The 21,853-nt window shown below is 44.1% G+C and overlaps 1 protein-coding gene across 1 annotated transcript; it reads left to right on the plus strand.

Moving 5' to 3' along the window:
• Positions 1 to 4,095: 4,095 nt before the first annotated feature.
• On the plus strand, positions 4,096 to 21,452 carry LOC310775333 (forkhead box protein K2-like). The gene is made up of 9 exons (XM_083635479.1): positions 4,096 to 4,578; positions 6,129 to 6,323; positions 6,445 to 6,586; positions 10,467 to 10,613; positions 15,075 to 15,268; positions 16,076 to 16,278; positions 16,606 to 16,860; positions 18,067 to 18,270; positions 20,758 to 21,452. Exons 1-9 carry the CDS (start codon positions 4,283 to 4,285, stop codon positions 21,039 to 21,041), a joined length of 1,920 nt encoding a protein of 639 aa, XP_083491605.1. The 5' UTR covers positions 4,096 to 4,282; the 3' UTR covers positions 21,042 to 21,452.
• Positions 21,453 to 21,853: the final 401 nt, after the last annotated feature.

The following is a 21,853-nucleotide window of genomic DNA, read 5'->3' on the forward strand; positions in this document are numbered from 1 at the left end:
ACTCTCTTTCAGAATCAGTTAAAACAACGGGTACATTCAAACATTTACCAAAAAAAATGGCATTAACTACTATAGATGGCAATTGATGATAAATTATGTTAATGAGGTGACAATCACCACACCTGAGCCAGTGCTGCCACGATATAGTCACCTGTGTGATACCTGATTTGTTTGCTACTGCACTGATGAAGGGTTAACAGCCCGAAACGTTTGCAGGCAATAAAAGTTTGCTATCCTCTTCTCTTTTATTCTTTTATTATTAACTACTATAGCTAATAAGTGTGGTGTAAAGTGTCTACTTTAAATATGTATATGAATGTATATGAACGTAGCCTATATACCAATGATGATGCATAAAATGATTTCCATGGACCACAATTAAATGGCTAATCTTGTAACTTATACAGGGACAATAACTAAGATTGTACAAAATTGTAATGGTTTTTGCTCAAAAGCAACTACCGTAAGTACATTTCCAAAATGTAATAGAAGTAGCCATACTTCATCAAGTAGCCTACATTTGATTAGGTTATTCCTTCCACCTCTGGTCCTGAACCAGATAACCTAATAGGCTACCTACAGCATCTCATTTTATTTAGACAACCCAATGAATAACATGCACTGTTCTCGGGTTAAACACGGCTCTCAAACCTGCAGGTCCCATAGAATGACAGTTCACACACCCCTGCATGACAGTAAAAGACCAGCAGATGGCAGCACTGGTCTAGAATTGCAACATTAGACTGTTAGTTGAAGCACTTATTAATTAGTTACTTTTTATGTAATTTATATTTTATTGTTAGGGACTGTTCATTATTTAGAAAGGGGGGTCACTGGAGGGATTTGGGGCGCTCTGAATTAAAAAGCTGTGGCCCTTCTCAGACCGAAATATTTTTTTCCTTGAACCTTCACAAGCGATTGGAAAAATATGATTGTCACTCCCTGACAAAATGTTATATATGACGGAAGCGGAAGTCTTGAAGCCTGCTCTACTCGGAAAACTCTGAAATATACACCCAAATGAGCCACTTTGTGTCTAAAATGCAGTGTGTGCCGGTCTGTCTCTTGTGTGTATGTGTGCATAGTGTGCATCACTGATGATGTCACAATGCCTCTGACATCACTGATTATGTCACAATTTATGACATCACTGATGACATCATCGCTGGGACTTTGTGTCTTATGACATCATTAATGATGTCATCAGTGGGACAGACAAAGCCCCAGCTCGTCTTATATACTGTAGATAGATAGTGATGATGATGATTATAGAGGTGCACTGTGGAGTTGAATTGCTCATCATGAGAAAAAATAATATACTGCAACAGAGGAAAAAGAAAGAAGAGTAAGAGACATTTTGAATAGCCTATTTCTTATGTCACTATATTAAATAAATTAGTTTTCACTGATTTTAGTTTCTTAGTAGGCTATAAAAACCCACCAATATGGGCTTTGTTTTGTCATATTTTCATAAAGGGTTTTTTGCCTATTAAAATATGAACAATTTTGGAAAATCAATGCATTTATCCTGCCTTGTGCAAAAAGTTACACTGGAGAATTCAGGCGATTAAAATATTATTAAATATCATTATCATTATTATTATTATTAATAGTATCTAAGGCCTACTTCAGAATAAGTGGAAAAAACGGCTTACAATTTCTAAATAATAGAATACACAATTATTGGGATTCAAGTAAATCTACTTGTCTTCATTTGTTTGGTAGTCAGTCTGTCAGTCTTGAACGTAGCCCCTTTCAGGACTGTGTTGTCAGCTCAACAGTCAACAGTGGGGCTATCTTGAACGCATGCAGCTCGGTTGTATGGCGGTGACGTCACGGCCAGAGAGCACGTGCGACATGGTCCACGTGGCTGCTGGTGGCTGGCGGTTTGCTTGCAGCACAAGCACGTTGTCTTTAATACACTTGATGAACCGGCCGGCCGGGCAGCAACCTCGTGTACGGACTACGGAGTAGTCGAAGTTGTGTTAAAAAGCAGCGTGCCTCAACGACATGTTTTTTGTTATGAACGGTTTAAAATCCCATGTTTAACACGACCTCCACGGCATGTCAGCCTGCACTCAGCATGGTGGCTGCTGTACGATTTGTAAACTAACCCGCTGTACGGAAATCCCGGCAGGGAGTTAAACATGGGACCCGGACTCACTCCCTATCTCACTCTCTCTCTGTCTGTCTCTTTCATATGATTTGCATGGCCTAAAAGCCCTCTGCAACGCAGTTGAAACCATTGAAACTTGTCTGAAAGTTTAACTCAGCTCAGTCAGCTGGTCTGGAACAGTTGCAAAACTCAGCTTTGTGAAACTAGTTTGATGCAACAGCCAATCAAAACGCTGATAAGTAGGTAGGCTATTAAGGCACTGAGGCTCTCTTCCTATTCTTCTCCAGGACAGCCATAATCATCATAATCATCAGTATATAAATGGAAGCTAGGGCTCTGTCTGTCTCTCTGTCCCACTGTGATGTCATAAATCCCACTGTGACATAATCAGTGATGTCATAAATCTCACTGTGACATCATCAGTGATGTCATCAATCCCACATCCCACTGTGACATCATCAGTGATGTCATAAATCCCACTGTGACAGCATCAGTGATGTCATAAATCCCACTGATGACATCATCAGTGATGTCATAAATCTGACATCATCAGTGATGCTGGTCTCATTGGCCACACAGCAGCTGAGCTGCGGGCAAGGCCGCATGGCGGCCGACCTGCAAATGCAGCTTGGCGAGCTGCAGGGCCAGTGTAGCCTAGGAATCCCTAGTGAAAGAAAGTAGCCAGCCAGTGGCAGAAGAAAACCTGATACAACACGTCCAAATTTATATTGTCCAGTTAGAAAACAATACAAAATAAATATGATACAAAGATGCAACAATGAATGGCATTGTCATGATTGGATGATGACTGGCTGTCAGTTAGCTCCTCTCACTGATGTTTTTTTTCCCAATGAGAAGGCTAGTTAGTCGTTACTTCTTAGTACACAGTACGATCATCAGATCTTAATACGGTCACAATACAGTGTCTTTTTTTCTTTATAAAGCAAGGTAAGACTGCATCTTGGCCATGAAAAAAGTGACTTGATTTGGGACTTGACTTGCCTTAACTGAGGACTTGATTGATTATTGATTGATTTTATTCATTGACATAGCAAACAAAATCCAAGGGATACACATGTAAAAGTGTGAACACTTAGCCTATTTCCAACCTGGTCTTATAAAAACAGGACATAGCTACATAACATCAAATAAACCAAATAATAGGCCTACAATCAACAAAAACAAACACGTTCAATAACCATTACAAAAAAAGGCTCGCACATTACTCAGCAAGAATTGTTTCAGAAGGTTTTTAAAACCATTCAGAACAAACTGGAAGTACTTAGGCTACTAGTAAAATAGTTTAGGCAACTATGCAATATTTTTTTCAATATTATATTTTTCAATTTTCATAACACAAGAACAAGATTGAACAGTCTCAGCCAGGAAAAAAAAGGGGGGGGGGGGACTATTGCCGCGGGGTTCCGCATTTCTGGGTGGCAAGTGACATCACGCTGATGTCCTTACAATAATTATCACCCAGAACTGTGGCAGTTAGCTAATTAGTATATAGTCATTCCAAACAAACGTTAATAGCCTATCTAAAAAAAACTAGCCTACATCACACCGCTTATATTTTGACATTCTGAGTGAGAGCAGAAGTAGCTCAAGAGTTTGATGTATAAATGCATGTCGTGTTAAAGTTGTGTGAACTATCGCAGTTTTTAAAATGTAAATAGGGGCAGCCGGATAATACACTATAGTGCACTACAAACTCCACTCCATGAGAATCACAGCACCACATTTTATACTCTCCGTGCATCTGCGTGTCAGCCTGCAGTGCTACCAACCACTATTTTCAACCGGGCTATTTATATTGTTGTTGTCATTAAATGTTGTCATTGGTAAACACCAAAAATATGCCTACCCCCACTTACTTTTCATTGGTTCGCCCCGCTGCCTGTCATAGCATTTCCGCCCGTTTGGCTGCTTTTGGTTGGCTGATGCCCCTTCTTTTTCCTCTTTGGGTCAGACTCGGAGCCGCTGTGTCCCCGGTCTGGGTCTGGCACGTTCCTTCCTAGTCAATTTCTCCAACGATTAAATTTGGATCCCTCTGTTTTCAAAATACTAAAAATATTAACCCCTATCTTAAATTAACCGCAACTGCTTCGACGTTTGCGCATAACACATACAAATTTAAATCTCAACCACAATCTGCCCTGTAAGATGGCGGTGGTAAGCGGGATGTCGGGGTCTGCGGTGGCCCGGCTGGAGGGCCGAGAATTCGAGTATCTGATGAAGAAGAGGTCGGTGACCATCGGCCGGAACTCTTCGCAGGGCTCTGTGGACGTCAGCATGGGACACTCCAGCTTCATCTCGCGGCGGCACCTCGAGATCTTCACGGCGGGAGAGGACGGCACGGGCAGCGGGGACTTCTACCTCCGCTGCCTCGGGAAAAACGGGGTGTTTGTAGACGGTGTGTTCCAGAGACGAGGGGCTCCACCTCTCCAGCTCCCACGAATGTAAGATTGATAACATTGAGTTCACGTTGCTGCTCATTGGTTGTAACCTACTAAAAGGATAAATACCCCTGCAGATTTGGGCTTCGTCTTTTGTTATTGTTTTGTTGCCCAGGCAGTTGCACGTGTGTCAAGCTGCAGCGCCTAGCCTCCATACATTCACGCCAAACTCCATCCCAAAATCTGCCTATTCATTTTTGATGTGCCGTTTGCTTGTCAAAAGATACACACCTCATAGAACGTCGTGACATTTTCTGCGTCAATAATGTATCCTGGTATATTCGGCATAAGTTACATGTTATCCACCAAGCAGCTCTTATTATTAAGACATTGAGTGCGTTTACATGCACACAAACAGAAGATGGAGATTAATCAGATAACTAAAGATCCCGTAATAAACTGTTTATTAGTGTGGATGTAAACACACTCATTATAGGCTTTTAGAAACTGCTATCGCATAACGTTTTAACACAATGTATTTTTTTTGCATTTATTGTGTGACATAAACCAGTTCATAAAAGTCGAAATAACATTTTAGATAGGAGATTCCAAGCACATTTTGTGTATGCAGAATTGAAGAATTGCTCGTATTAATTCAGAAACTGTCTTAACTCACATTCTTAAATGTTTGTCTATTTGCCTTAAGCAAGATACCTTAAAGTGTCAGGTTTTTTAATGGAAGTCGGCGTACTACTTGATTTTTCAATGCGAGAGAATGGCATGCATCCTCTGTCCCACCTAATGCTAGCAGCAGAAGCTAACACTAGCAATTGAAGTCGGATTTGCCTGTGTAACCTGCCGCAACGCAGTCTGCAGTAGCCTATTTTATATTTTATGTCGTTATTCTAGTGGCAAATGATTGTCCTATGCTTGGTACTACACAGATTTCATGGTAAGACTCATGGTATGCTGCTACTGTACTGCAGCTAGTAGGATGCTAACGTTGGTGCAGCAGATATTTGCTCTGGCTCAATGTCAACTTGGCCTCATGTTCCCTGTCGGTATGTTTACACTCAGCCAGTGTTTATTCCTCTCCACTGCAACACCAACGCCCAGATAAAGCAGTCTGAATTCAATCTACCTACAATATTTTATTTATTTATTAAATCAGATTTGCCACCAAGCAGTGCTAATTCAATTTAGGCATTGAATGTGCCTGTCAGCAAACTGGTCCAAATATACTCCATTAATAATAAATTAGACATGGTTACGTAATGGTCATGATGGGCATCCATATTTAAACCCGGTACAGCTGAATGTCAATGCCCCCCTCTTGGCTTCAATTAGACCTTGGCTTGCTTGTTGTGGGGCAAGAGGGTATAGAAGCAAAACAGCTTGTGTTTTCACTTCTCCTCTGTGTACTGATATTTGTAATACGAATGCAGTGTGGTCACGGATTCAACCCATTATGTACAGTATCACTTAACTGCCATTTTTGTAGGAGTATGCATGCAAATGTAAACAAATATGAACACTCATTTTATATGGAAATGCATCCACGTCAAAAGTTAACCAGATACCATATGGGCTTGGTATTTGTATCCCCTTCTTAGGTGTTGTTTCCGGTTCCCCAGCACAAGTATAAAGATCACGTTCACAGCCCTGTCCAATGACAAGAAAGAGCGAAGGAGCGTGTCGGAATCAACCGTCAAGCCCGTCCAGCCCCAGATCTCACCACTGACCATCAACATTCCTGACAACATCGCCCACCTCATGAGCCCCCTGCCTTCACCTACTGGCACCCTCAGGTGAGACCTACAGTCTATGGGTGAGACCGGGGCAGCCAAATACACTTTCCCAACTTCTATAATTGCCTTGTTCACTGTACAGAATGCAGCCCTCACAGATGCTTCTTTATCTATTTGACAGTGCGGCAAACTCGTGTCCTTCAAGTCCACGTGGGGCGGGACTCTCCAGCTACAGGATGGGCCGTGTGCTGACCTCTGACCTTATAGGGGACAACTCCCATTCAGAAAACGACAAGGAGGCCTCAGGGGAAGACAGCCCCAAGGTGAGAGTGGGGCAGAGATCAATACTGTTTGTATATTTCTTGATTTAAAATGGATTTAAGGAGGATTATCCAAACCGACGGGGAGGTGCGTGATCAAGGCGGGAGACTTAATAGATTCAACCCAGGATTAGTCTGTACTTCTACTCTGAGTATGGTGTCTGAGCACTATGGACATCCTTGGTTACTCATTGAAGTCTAAAAATTGCCCAACGCTCACAAAAACATAGACTTTGGAGTACAGAACCTTGTTGAACTTTGTGTGTGTTGTGTGAGAGAGAGAGAGAGAGAGAGAGAGAGAGAGAGAGAGAGAGAGAGAGAGAGAGAGAGAGAGAGAGAGAGAGAGAGAGAGAGAGAGAGAGAGAGAGAGAGAGAGAGAGAGAGAGAGAGAGAGAGAGAGAGAGAGAGAGAGAGATTGAGTTAGGGCACAAATTAGCGGAGCCAATCAAACTGTAACGGTAACGGCAAAAAATAAAGTAATTGTCCAAAGGTTTTGGATGCATTTATTCTAAGTAAGTCTATAGTCTATCTTTATTTCAGTGTTGTTGTCATTAATAATAATAAGAGTATACGACTTTGCATCATAGCCTACGTATATTGGTCGGCATTCCAGCCACGCATTCGGTAAGCACGCATTCATGATTGGAAAACAGACAACATAGGAAGTGAGTAAGGGGACCAACTCTGCAACCAAATACTTAGACTTGTTGTTAGTGCTCGCCACTTGTTGCTGTCTAGGCTGTATTTCTTCAGTCTGGCAAAGGCATCAGATACTCCTATTTGGTGCAGTCCTGACCCGGTACCTCCCGTAGTCCTGACCCGGTACCTCCCGTAGTCCTGACCCGGTACCTCCCATTGTCTTTCATTGCATCATAGCGTGGGATGATGAGTGGTCCTCGGATTCGATGCGAGATTTGTCGCGTTTCCTCGCATGGCACAAAGGTGACACACAGCCTCATCCAAGTTCTTTGGCTTTCCATCTTCATCGGGCAGAAAGGGAGACACAAGAGCCATGTTTTCAGTGCGGCGCCAGGCAGCCAGCAGACCAAAGCACTTTTTCCCATCTGAAAACTGTCAATTGGTGAGTGGAAATTTCCATCACATGACGTGTTGGGGAAAAGGCCACACAATTATTAAAAAAACAAATGCATTTATTTCAGATCATATAACTTTTACAAGCAAAAAAGAAAAAAGTGTTTATGTGACAATGCTCATGTTCATGTTCACCCTGCGGTGAGCATGACTTTTTCTATAACCGCGGTAATGCGATAATCGTGGCAGCCCTAGATTGAGTCAGCTTGCCTGGTGAACATTTCATCAACAAAACAAATGTAGTAGAAGTAGTAGAAAACTTTAATGTCCTCCAAGGAGGCAATTTGTTGTACAGCACAGTACATGAGGACACAGACACATTAAAATAAAAACATACACAGCTCATAAAAATCATAAAATCATCTGTAGTGGTCAAAAATACTACAAAAATACGCAATAATACTGTGTATTAAAGTGCACATGTTAGCAGCCCTGCATATTTAAAGTGCACGTGTTAGCAGCCCTGCATATTTAAAGTGCATATCTGATAACAATAAAACAACAAATAAAAACTTCAGATTCCCTGAATCTCACATCTTATTTAGCTGGATGATTGACATGGGGATAAATGAATGTTTCGCTCTGTTGGTTCTGATCTTGGGGTATGTGTACCTCCGACCAGAAGGGAGTAGCTGAAACTCTGCTGACAGTGGATGGGTTTTGTCTGAGCAGACTTGTCTGCCTTCACGGTCAGCCTAGTCAAGTACAGGTGGTACAGGTCGGCCTGCTGTTGCCCCATGATTTTTCCACAGATCTTAACACGTTCACTGCCATTGACGAGATATCTCGTCTTACAAAATCCAACGGTTGACTGCCAATGACGAGATATCTCGTCTTTAAAAAAAAAAAATTTTTGTTGACGGTGGGACGTGGATCAACGCCCCCCACGTCTCCTATAAAAATATTGGAGCCACCGAACGTGTACAACCCATTCCACCGACCCACTAAGTGGCGACAGTGCTCTCCAGACTAGAAAAAGCAGAGCCAAAACTGCAGGGGAACGCGCGAGGAAACCATTCTCTCATACTGTAAAATGGATTGGCGAAAACGCTTTCGCGCATTATCGCGCTGGGAGCTGGCGGTGGGGGATTGCAAATTTGCATAATAGATTATGGGTGAAACACACTTTGAAACACGGCAGAAAGCCCACAATCGCACGCAGGCAGCTTCATTGCATCTGAGCTCAACCGAAAACCCAGAAACGAACGAGCCTCATTCTCATACTGTAGGCGAAAACGCTTTCACGCTGGTGCACACGGGCGCACAACGGTGGGGGGTTCCAAAAATAGACTGGGTGGAAAACACACTTTGAAACACGCAGCATAAAGCCTAGAATCGCACAAAGCTTCATCAAAGCTCTCAAACCCAAGAAACGAGTGAGCCCCATCCACACTCGGGGCCGCCAGGGAGGGAGGCTGCTCACTGCTCAGACAGGCAGTAGAAACTCGCTTGTGACAAACGCTGCTGAAAGCCACCAGACACGCCCACGGAGGGAGGAGTTTGAAGGAGAGGGCGTTCAGAACTATATTGTTTAGATGTCTGATCTCTCACTGATGCCAAAAATAAACGGTTAAAGTGACTGTTCTGCCTGTTTGATTGAATTTCACAAAACTGCGATTATCTCAGCTTTCAGTCTCAGACGCTGAAACCATGCTGTACTCAACGGCTAATATCTACATAACTACTAACTCTACAAACTAACTCTTTTAGACAGAGAAAGCACACATTCTATTAGTACTTTTGTGAACTTTGTGTTCACAAAGTCCAAGCAGAAAATAATCTTCGGCTCTTGTAAAATGAGCCAGAATCCTCAAAAAAACCCTCTGGCAGAAGCTACCTACAGTAAAAAAAAAACGGCTGGCAGTGAATGTGTTAACAATCTTTCCCAATTTATTTTTGTGAGTAACTTTGGAATGTCCGTACTAGCATACAATACAATAACAAAGAATACTCTCAATAAAAGACTTATAAAAAAGAGTAAGAATTTGGTTATCAATGTTAAAAAAGCTCAATTTCCTAAGGAAATACAAGCGCTGTTGGCCCTTCTTAAAGATAGCATCCACGCATTGGTCCCAAGATAATTTGTGATCTATAATCAGACCAAGGTATTTATATTCTGTCACCACCTCAATCTCCTCTCCTTTGGTCATGGATGGGGTGGATAGTGGAGGGTCTCGTCTAAAGTCAAAATTAACCTCTTTAGTCTTGGCTATGTTCAGAGTCAAATGTGAGGCCTCACACCATTTGACACCAAATGTCTTCTAGCCTGGTAAACCAGCCGGTCACGTGAAGTCACATTTCATTTCGTTCTACAGGCCTTCTGGCCTCAAGCCCTGGGAGAGTATTTAAATCGTACTAGCCAATCAGCGACCCACCTCGTAGTTGACATCGTAACCGGCCAATCAAGGGCGCCGCTGACAAAACAGTAATGGCTGCCTCCGTGCCTGTCCGCCTCGAGGAGTAACGTCAACGTTCGTCGAGTTTAAACAGCCATAAAGTGCAGTTATTGCAGAAATAGACTCAATAACAATAATTAAGCAAGTACAGGAGTATGCAACAGCAGAGTTTCTCCCCAGAAAATGTGTTTTCGCCATTCTCCCGTGTTGATTTGGATTTGACTGGATCCAACGCTGATTGGCTGAAGGAGGTGTCTGTCAAGGCAAGTGAAAGCTTGAGGCCAGATGGTCTGGTAGAAAGAATTGAAATGTGAGTTCACGTGCCCTGGTTTACCAGGCTACATTTCTTCCAAAAAGCGCATGAATTAAATGTCTTTTTCTTCCATTGCCCACAGGATGACTCCAAACCACCATATTCGTATGCACAGCTAATAGTCCAAGCCATCACCATGGCCCCAGATAAACAGCTAACACTGAACGGAATCTACACTCACATCACCAAGAACTACCCCTACTACAGGACGGCAGATAAAGGCTGGCAGGTCAGTGTCTTCACTTTGTCTTTTTGTTTTGGTGCATCTCTCTTAGTCGGACACATCCACACGATGGACAGAAGTGGTCAGATATTCTGTTCAGATGACACAACTTGCTGTCTTGTAATCGGGAGTCTTGCAGCCATTGTGGTTTCACACTATATGACTGACCAGGAGAATCCCCGACAACTCTGTCTGCTCTCCGAATCCTGTTTATTCACCAAAGCACACGTGGGAAGTGTGCTGATTTGCAATGAAAAACATGGGAGAAAATACAAACGCAGTCTCACACAGCTCTGCTCACTTGCTGCTGGCTTGATTTCTAAACACGCTTGCACAACAATACATACTTTCTCCGTCTTTGCTCCTCGGACCACTTTCCCGGTGCTCTCGGATGCCATACAGTGAGTCAAGGGGAGCAGAGATGTTTGGAGTAAAGCAGCGTCCTCCTGATAAATCCTTATGTTGAGCAGCGCAGCAAAACTATAAACTGTCTGTAGCAGGGCCTAGAATTCAGCGCGGGATTGCGGGTTTCACGCATGTTTTCGGCAATTTCCGCAGATTTGGAATTTATAATGCGAGACAATTCTTCCAAGAATTGTTTGCGCGCTGATGACTATATATCTTTCATAACCGGTTACTTTGTGACATCCGAGAATCTATGAGTAATATGTTTATTTTGTGTAAAGATAAATGGGCTGTGGACTTAAACCAATAACTAAGAACCTATCGTCTCATAAAGGACAGCTACTGTGTTGAACCCTATGTGAAATTTGATTTGAACAGACGAAAAAGATCTCTGTGTGCTCAGCTATGATCGGGAACCCTCCCCTTAGCACTAGAAACCGGTAGCTTTAAGACCTTTACCCCTGAAGAAGAAAGACTGCTTACTTTGTGAGCTACACGAAATTGAAAATGAGGTTAATTTCTTGTTTTACTGCACTGTGTATGATAACGCGAGGGATGTACTCTTTAGCAAAATGTCCTATCTACGTTGACTTCTTTGAGCTGGATGACTATGAGAAACTTGAGCTATGTTTCAGCAAGGGAATCTTCCTCATTGCAAATGTTATCTGTCGAGCAAAGACAGAACCTTCTATTTAGAAATTGATGTACCGGTATTGCTTTCTATATTGCTGTCCGGCCCATTGCTGTCTTACGACTTGTATTCTAAATGTATCATTGTTGTGTTGTTTATTGTTCTGTTTTATTGTTGTGTCTTGTAAACCCATGGGGGTTGGGCAACTAGAGTGCATGACATGTAAATCAATCAATCAATCTATATATGGTTAAGCCAACGGTGCGGAACGAATGTTGCTGAATACAGATGACTGGTCGGACACATTACATAGCGGACTGTTAGCGGACGTTAGCTCAGGCAGCAGTGTTATAGCCTCCCGGCTCGGCAAGCAAACCGTTTGTGTTGTGACCAAACATCCCTGCATTCAAAGCACTTCATACTCCCAGAGCTGGTGTAATCCATATAAAAACCCCTCCTGCTTTACCCCAAATGAAACGTCCAGGGTTTGTGTCGGTCAGTGGCTCCAAACACAACCGGCCAATGTTACGGCGGAGCTAACATTAAATTGAGTTGAGCTAAAGGGAAGCTAGCTGCCTGCTAGACAGAGCCATGTTTGGAGACCAATAATAAGGAAAACAAACGTGTACATTTACATAAAAACATCAGTCAACATCAGATAATGTCTTTTCTTTAAACTGGGGGAAGCATTTTTCAATAAAAAGGTAAACGACACCGGTCGTCAACAGATGCAGCCGGCTGCCTGCTTCTCTGCGGAGCCCACTCGCGTAGCGCCAGAACACACTTGATTTGGGGCGGAACACGCCAAGATTGGCCAACGCCAACTCCAGTGCCCAGAACTGTCAAATCAAATCATCGACACGCTATGGCCCGCCTCTCAACCCTCTTTCATCTCAGGCAATATCTGTTTTCAGTCTGATACGTCACCGTCCCTCTCTGAGACCCGTTCTAAATCCAAGCACCTTTAAGGACCTCTTTATAAATCAAAGCACTTTCAAGTGCTTACACTGGCCTCTGAAATATTGTTTTTAGAGCTGCTGCAGATGACGGCTGTCATTTGCCTGGCCCTGCGCTCTCATTGGCTATAGCACGTTGATGCCTCTCCTGACACAACCAGATATTTAGCCTGCTAGCCATGACTGGGGCTCAACAGCTGAGCAGGGTAAGCTGGTCAATGGTAACGCTACAAAATCTCTAAACGAGCGGGGCTTTAAACGAGATTAGACACATGTGCTTTGTGTTTTGAAGTGAGGAAACGTTCATCTAACGGCAGGTAGTTCGTCTTGTTTAACGCTGTCTCTAGCCGGTGTTTTGATCCAGCTTGGTGTGTGTGTATGCGTGCACGCCCCCGCCTGTGTGTGTGTGTGTGAGAGAGAAGCCCTTTTCCCACATGCGTACCGGAAAATTACCTGTAAGTCAATATCGGACATTTCCCTGAATTTCCCTTCACACCTCAGCGTTCGCATGTGGGAATCTTATCGTCAAATAGCCGGTATGTTGGGGGGTGGGCGGGGGTGGGGCGGGGGAGAGTGGCCTGGGGTCTGTGCTCCAGGCCACTGAGGCCAGTCAGAAAAAAACAACAAACAAACATGGAGCCGGCGTCCACTCTTTTGATAATATTGCTGACGCGCTTTTTCCTCAAACATAGACAGCGACGCAGACAAATTAAGGCGAAAATGGAAAGGGATATACGTGCGAACAGAAACAGATTCATGTTCGCAGTCTTCTCCGCTCAACATCGTGCCGAATATGAAGATAGACTAAACCGGGGACAGATCATGACAGTGTTATGTACCTCTGCGCTGCTGCGTGAGACTAGAGCCGTCTGGAAGCGAGAGAGACCAGGAGGGAATTTATTTTGGGAAGATGCTCTGAACAATTTTGACGACGTGGAATGGAAGCGTCATTTTCGCATGTCCCGGTGTACGTTCGACTACGTGCTGAGTCTGGTCCGACCCGCACTAACACGCAAGATCACTCGGTGGCGAAAACCACTGGAAGCGCGTTTGCGACTGGCAATAGTCCTTTGGTGGTACGCAACACCAGGGGAATATCGAACAATCAGCTGTGTATTTGGTGTTGGACTGTCTACTGTGTGCACTGATAGCGGAAAATGACTGGACCCCTTTCTCACCTGTCTGCCTATCGCGGCATACCGCTCTTCTGACTGGCTCAAAACTGGTGAAATGGCCGCGACGACGGGGTCGCGCTTATACCGGCACGGCGCCTTTCCCACATGCAGGCATTAGACCACGTTGCGGTCATTTTGCGGTACAAAGCGCATGTGGGAAAAGGGCTAGAGAGAGAGAACGTGTTACTGTAGAAACAATCTACCTTCATATAGTCCGTGACCTGTTGTTTATAGATCTGCTCTCCTACTTTAGAGAAATGATTCTTTGGGTGCCTTGAGAGGCAGCCAAGTCACGCCACAGTCACTGAAAATCAGACATGCCAGGCATGGCACATAAAACATGTTAACAGTGATGTAGTTGTTCTTTTGATTTATTACTTATCATTTTTCATAGGCTAATTCTTTAGACAGCTCAGCAGTTTTGTGCACTACTAATGTCAATTTGGGACATTTGGTTTTTGAATAAAATTATTGGAATAAAATCTGCATTTATTTTTTATCAGATTAATCAAAGAAATAATCAACAGATTAATCTATTATCAAAATAATCGTTAGTCGCAGCCCTAAAATATTCCAGAATCCAGACTGAAATGTTACAACAGAAGTTGCCTATTAGAATGACCTGAACATGAACAATTGGACACTTCCTCATTGTTGAACAGTAATTTATACACACATGAGATTACTTTTAGCCAGATTTAATCAAGATTATTGAAAATGTTATATTAGTTGACTATTGGCCAGAATTAACATAACTTAACTTAAAATTAACATCTCAGTTACACACACACTCTTGTGTGTGTGTGTAACACACAACAGTCAATGTTTGTTTAGAGGGTGAGGGGTTCATAGCCAGGTCAATATGGAGAGCAGTGCGTATCTTGCCTGTTGCGTTCAGGTGCACTATTTTTTGTTTGTTTTTTGGTGCAGTTCCAGCATCTGCCATGCAGGGGGCGCTCGCGGGCCACATGCGGGCTGCGGGCCGCTATTTGGGGAACCCTGGTATAGGCAATATTGGCAGGGTCCAAAATTAGCACCAGCCACTAGCCAAATGCTGTAATATGCAAGTGGCTGGTAGATTTGTTTCACTCACCATTCAAAACAACAAAAACAAAAAACAATGGTAATATATTATTGAGTGTAAAACTTTAACATTCACTAGCCATTTGGCCGGTGGGCAAAAAAGTAAATTTTGAACCCTGTATATTAGAGTATACCTATTAAGATCCCATCATATGCAGCACTGGCACCTATTCTAATTCCTGTTTTCCTGTGTTTCCATTTTTATTGGTGTTTTTAGAACTCGATCCGCCACAACCTGTCCCTGAACCGCTACTTCATCAAAGTGGCCCGGTCCCAGGAAGAACCGGGCAAAGGCTCGTTCTGGAGGATTGACCCGTCCACCGAGGGCAAGCTGATGGAGCAGGCCTTCAGGAAGCGTAGGCCGAGGGGAGTGCCCTGCTTCAGAACCCCCCTGGGACCTCTGTCCTCCAGGTAAAGTTCTGATCAAGATCATGACCAGGGTGTAGACTTCATATCAGTCAAATAAGATCATGTGGTGCTGTGGCGCTTTTTTTTTCTTTTTTTTGCACAAACAAGACAAAACAGGCTCAGACACAGGGGAAAGAAAGGAAAACGATTGGCTGTGTCTGCGGGTGGGAAGCCGGATTGAGGGTATGTGTCCTGGGCGCCTCACCTGGTCGGGGCGGAAGGGAACTGGTGGGAATAGTGTGATCCTCCCACGTGCTATGTTCCACCCGTGAAGCTCCCCGCTGTCAGGTGAAAAGAAGCAGCTGGCAACTGCGCTTGTGTCGGAGAGGAAGCATGTGCTAGTCTATGGCTCTCCCCTGATCAGCAGAGGGTGGAGCAGTGACCAGGGCAGCAGGGGGAAATTGCCACACCCCCCCCCCCAAATTTGGCTACTGCTTGCTACCATTTTATTTTCCTCCCTACTTTTGTGTTCACTGTCCATCCTGATGTTTTGTCCATCTGTGTTTTTATTATTGTTTTTTTTTTTTTTTTTTTTTTTTGTAGTTTCTTGTTTTTATGCTGCCAAAAAAAAAAAAAAAAAAAGTTATTTGATCTCAAGCTTTTATCTGGTTAAATAAAGGTAAAAAAAACAACAACAAAAAAACAAGTACAATTGTGGAGAAAATTTTAGGAAATCTAAAAATAAAAAAAAGTATACCCACACCACTGTACCAGCAGTGCTTTTGTCTTACTTTTGAAGCCAGATTTCTGGCTCACTACTGCTGTTTGGGTTTATAGGGCAATTAACTAAATTTCTTTCTCTTGTCTCAGGAGTGCTCCAGCCTCTCCGAACCACACTGGGGCACTGTCTGCCCACTCCAGTGGGGTCCAGACCCCAGACAGCCTGTCCAGAGAGGGGTCCCCAGTCCCCATGGAACCAGAGCCCACCCCGCCGCCAGCACCCACCCCGACCGCTACAGTCCAGCCCAAACTCGCCATCATCCAAGAGGCCCGCTTTGCACAGAATTCCACTGGTAAAGCAGATCTACAGCACATCTGCAGTTTATTACAAACATGCTTTAAGTTTTGATCGGAGGTTACTTTACAAGCAGCACATATTACCATGTATGTTATATTTCTCCAGCTTTTGGGAGAATCGCTAATGATTTATAATGGCCTTGTATTAATTGAACCATCTAAGATCATAAGTACAACATGTTCCATTTTAAGGTGGCTTTTCCCTTTACTTTAACCCTAATCTGTGATAGGCTCACCTACTTTAACCCTGATCTGTGATAGGCTCACCTACATTAACCCTGATCTGTGATAGGCTCACCTACTTTAACCCTGATCTGTGATAGGCTCACCGTTGAACAGCCAGCCAGTATTGATTGCCGTGCAGCGGCAGATGCCTCAGACGACCATGAAGCCTGTGACCTACACCATGGCAACGCCAGCTATGGTAACAACCGCAGTTAGCTCCGCCCCCATCATGCAGACACTGCACGTCGTCCATCAGATCCCAGCGGTCACCATGGCAACCATTGCCGGACAGCCCGCTACAGTGAAAACAGAACCTCAGGAGAACGGAGGCGGAGACCACCAGGAGATCAAAGGTTAGACCTGAGTCATGTTTAATCAACCACTTTCATCAAGTTTATCTCCCCCCCCCCCCCCCCCAATCATCATCAGTGATGTCATCAGTGATATCATCACTGAACTATAGCCTTGTGTGTGAGTGAATTTATGGCATCACTGATGTTATCAATGGGACAGAGAGACAGACAGAGTCCGAGCTCCCTTTTATATACTGACGATGATGATATCACAGTTTTTCCCACTTTCCCAGAGTCACAAACAAATAAATGCTTTCAGACAGACCTTATGCTGTATGTGTGAAGTGTGTCAAACAGCAATATCAGGCTGTCTTGGCTCAATTCTTGATTGTCTATGGCAGTGGTAGCCAACACGGTGCCCGCGGGCACCTGGTCGCCCGTGGGGTGGCGCTGTGGCGCCCGCAGGCCACGTTCAGAAAAAGTTTTTTACACAAACAAGACAAAACAGACAAACAGGCTCAGACACAGGGGAAAGAAAGGAAAAACAAAACAAAAAAATATAATCAGAAAAATCTATTTTTTATTTGTTTTTCTCCTCCCTTCCCACAATAACACACGAATGTAGAAAATAATTCGTTTAACAATGCATACGTTTTAAAAACGTTTATTGTCTGTGTATAATATATTGTCTGTGTATAATTAATTATTGATTAACTATTTTGATCCACCTGGGCTGGGGTTAGGGTTAGGGTTAGTTTAGTTTTACATTACGTCACTACGTCATTCACTCTGCGACAGTGCGACTGCCAGCTGCCAATGATTATATCATTTGGCTAAGCTAAATGATGGAAAGCAAGAACAATGGCAGAAAAGCGAAAGAAAGAACATTACCAATTTCAAGAGGAGTGGGAGGAAGAGTTCTTCTTCACAACAGTGAAAGAAAAGAGTGTATGTCTCGATTAAATGCATAATACTCATTATTTAAAGGTAAATCGAGCAAATTTCAACAGGTAGCCCCCCACATGACTCTCTACCCTTCAGGTAGCCCTCGACCTCAAAAAGGTTGGTGACCCCTGGTCTATGGGATCAAATAACATAATCATGATCCCATAGGCATCCATGAATTGAGGGGGGGGGTCCAAGCTTTATCTGGGGGGAGGCCCACAGTCTCAGACTTTGAAAAGCCCTGCTCTATAGCCATCAGCGATACTGTTCTTAGCCTATGTGAGCATTTCATCCCAAACATCTCTCTCTCTCCCTCTGTAGTGAAAGTGGAGAAGGTCCCAGGCTTCACAGCCACTTCTATAGGTGGAGCTAGTCGCATCATCCAGACCTCACAGGCTCCTCCCCTCACAACGCTTACCATCGTGCAGCAAGCCCCGCCCCCACTCGGTCAACACCAGCTTCCAATAAAAACCATCACACAAAATGGGACTCATCTGGTCCCTATCGCTACTGCTGCTAGCACAGGTGAGCTCTACACACACACACACACACACACACACACACACACACAGAGAGACACACACACAGAGACACACACACACAGATGCACACAGACGGATAGCAAGATTGCAAGTTATCACTTCTTTTGTGTTTTAATTATGGTCGCCAGCAAAAAAAAATTGGTTGTTTGAATATCTAATTTTAAATGAACAGGATTAGACGGTTGTGATTTCATTATTCAGTCTTAACCATCATATATTCGCTCCTTTTCTCACTCACACCCATGTCACCACCTGCTCTCCCTGCAGGGCTTGAAATTATTTGTTTTGATCACCAGCCAATATGGCTGCTAGATTTTAAAGTTACCAGCCAATTAGAATTTCCACTAGCCAAATGTTTTTCTTGAAATAAACCAGAATAGGTTATAGCATAATGAATCTATAAATTACAGTATTTCACTGATAAATTGTGTTTGATTTCAAATTGTGTCAAAAATAAAGATAATTTTATTTATTCATTTATTTCTTTCACATGTAAATGGTAGGAGGGGAGGACTTCAACTGTGTCACTGGTTATTCTGTGTTCATCCAGGCCTGACTTGTATGTCACTTTGTGTCATGAGCGTCGGCAACAAGCGCGAGCGATTGATTCAGTGATTGATTCGGCCGACATAGGCTGTCAATTTAATAAAATTGACGACTGCATTTTCATTCCAGAGTCACGTTTGGTGGCCTATACGGGCACCAAAACACAGTTTTAATTTTAATTTACATGATGACTATTTTGGGACCCGCCACATGGCGGGTAGACCCCTGAGCGTCACAAACCAAACGTAAAATCAAATCGCCATTGGCGCTTGGCGGGTGTTAATTTCGGGCCCTGCGCGCGGTGTGACGTGTTGCTCACTAAATGTTATTGCATCAGTGATGTCACAATGCCTCTTTGTGTTTGTGTGTGTGTGCGCCCCCCATTATGATATCACTGATCACATCAGTGTGTGTGTGTGCCCCCCATGACATCACTGATCAGTCTTGTCACAATGCCTCCTTGTGTGTGTGTGCCCTTATGACATAACTTTTGACATAATCACTAATGACATCACTGATGACATCACATTATTAGCTAATTAGCCTAATTTAAAAAAAAAATCTGTGTTATGGCCCACTGCCCACACACATTTTAAGCAGCATTGGTTTCTCATCAAGACAATGTCAAGGAAATATTGGTTCATATTTGTGTCCGCAAATGCAAATAGGCTATAGGTGTACTCCCGCTGCAAAGTCGATCTCCTGAGAACATTGGAATAAAGATTAACTATAGAGCTATAAGCAGGGCCGCCACTACCTACACGCGCACAGCGCGCTGAGCGTAGGGCACCAAGTGTCGCCTATAGGGCATCATCCAGAGCAGGAATACCACGCTCAAACAGACAGTGCGGTGGATTCCCCGCAGTTTGGTAATGCCCCTTCTAAAATTAACTCTCCACACGGCCAGTTTGGCATTCCCTGTTTTGAACTGGCCACGGTGCCCCCTTAAAAGAAAGTTGCTGGATCTCCTCGTTAACTACATGCGACGCAGTAAACAAACTCCCTCGGTCACCAGTCACTCATGCTGGACATCAGTACAAGTGCGAGATTCCTCCCACTCCTGCAAATATGTAACATAGCCCACGTAAATACAGTGTTGTGTAGTGGAAGCGGTCATCTTGCTGTATAATGACCAGAACGGGTGTTGTTCAAACTGAACATTTATTTCTTCAACATGCTGCAGCAGAAAGAGAGATCTGGCAAGACACTATTTTCGTAGTTAAGCTACTTCCCTTTCCATTTCAAAATAAAGTGCCTCTGCTTGTAACATGAAATAATTCAGGCATCTCAAGTAGCCTAGGCTAATGAAATTACTATTACCAGATTTCTCAATACACACGCGCACACACACACACACACACACACACACACACACACACACACACACACACACACACACACACACACACACACACACACAATTATAAGATTGCATTTGTGAATTCTTCTTGCAGGGAGGGGGTGGGGGCACAATGACAAAATGTACGCTTAGGGCACCCAAATGGCCAGCAGTGGCGCTGGCTATAAGAGTAGAATACTAAGAGGAATAAATGCATTCGAAACATTTATTGAGATCCAGAGCAGAGAATTGTAGCCTATATTCTGTTCCTTTCATGCGCTCTCCTCTCCAGCAGGCAGCAGCACTGTGCCACAAACCACGCAGAGCTTTTCCTCCTGTTTAGAAACGGATGAACTGGTTTATTGAGTCATGTCTGGCAGGGGAACTCTGGGGAATAGCCAGACTTGATTCAACGGTTATAGTCCAGAGTTCATGTTAAGAAGGCTATTGTAATCTCAGGAAATGGATGGGGGCGGTTGGAAGTCCAGACTTATCTGTGGATGGAAACAGAATGTGAGGTCATGTGATCACAATGCTTTTACCAGACTAAGCCATGACATCCACTTCTTTTTCCCTCCCTACCAGCTGTTGCGAACCCCCTCCATCTCCTGGCGGCCCACGCGTCGGCCTCCGCGTCTCTTCCTACCAAGAGGCAGAACGGAGACCAGCAAGAGCAGCACGAGACCAAGAGGGTGAAAACAGAGCAAGAGCAGCACGAGTCCAAGAGGGTGAAAACAGAGCAAGAGCAGCACGAGTCCAAGAGGGTGAAAACGGAGCAAGAGGAGGGCGAAGCTGCCATGAACAACAACAACAACAGCACGGACAGAGTCGGAGAAGGAGGGGTCAGCGAACAGGTCGGCGGCAACTAGCTCCCTGCTCTGGACACTGACCTCCGCTCTCCCATACTCATTGAGCCTAACTAATCTACTCTCACACCTTATACACTCTGGGGTCTACACCTTGACCCCCCCTTCCCCCCACCCCCACGGTTATCATCTACTCCAAGGTGCCAAAAGGAGAAGAGATATAGAAACGCCTATGGACTACAGAATGTGTGAAACCCCCCTCCCACCCCCAGGTATAAAAGGACCGTGAAATATGATGCAAAAACTACAGACCAAAATGTAACGGCAAAAGCGGAAATCAAAGAAGAGAAGCTGCTGATGAAGCACGACCCTGACACCGGAGACTCGGGACAGCGCCTGAAGAGAAAGAAGCACAGGAAAAGGTCTTTACAGCAGTTTGAACAATGGAAAAGGAGAGAGAGAGAGAGAGAGAGAGAGAGAGAGAGAGAGAAAAAAAACACAGATTTCCAGATCAGAAAGGACTTAAGGCCCTTTCAGATACAAAGCAACAAGGGCAGCACAGCGCTCTGAAAGCCATCATCACCACGATGGCTTTTCACGGCATCATGCAAAGTGCAGGCGCGTGAAACGAGTGTCCGCTTTAGCGCTGTGACGAAAACCCGCTGCCATAGAGACGAGGAAGCCAGCCAGCCAAATGTGCGCTGAACCCAGCAGCGAGCGATCTGAAATGGCCTTTAGACCTTAGCCGTGTAGCCAAGCTTATGGCTGGATTCACACAGGGTCCAGCGCTCTGCACTGACCCCCCCCCCCCCCCCTTCTTCCCCGAGATCCATTCATAGTCAATGGGGGTAGTGCGTCAGGCTTAACAGTGGCTG

This window comes from Poromitra crassiceps (assembly GCF_964638095.1).
Source record: "Poromitra crassiceps genome assembly, chromosome: 4".
In the NCBI taxonomy this organism is placed as follows: domain Eukaryota; kingdom Metazoa; phylum Chordata; class Actinopteri; order Beryciformes; family Melamphaidae; genus Poromitra; species Poromitra crassiceps.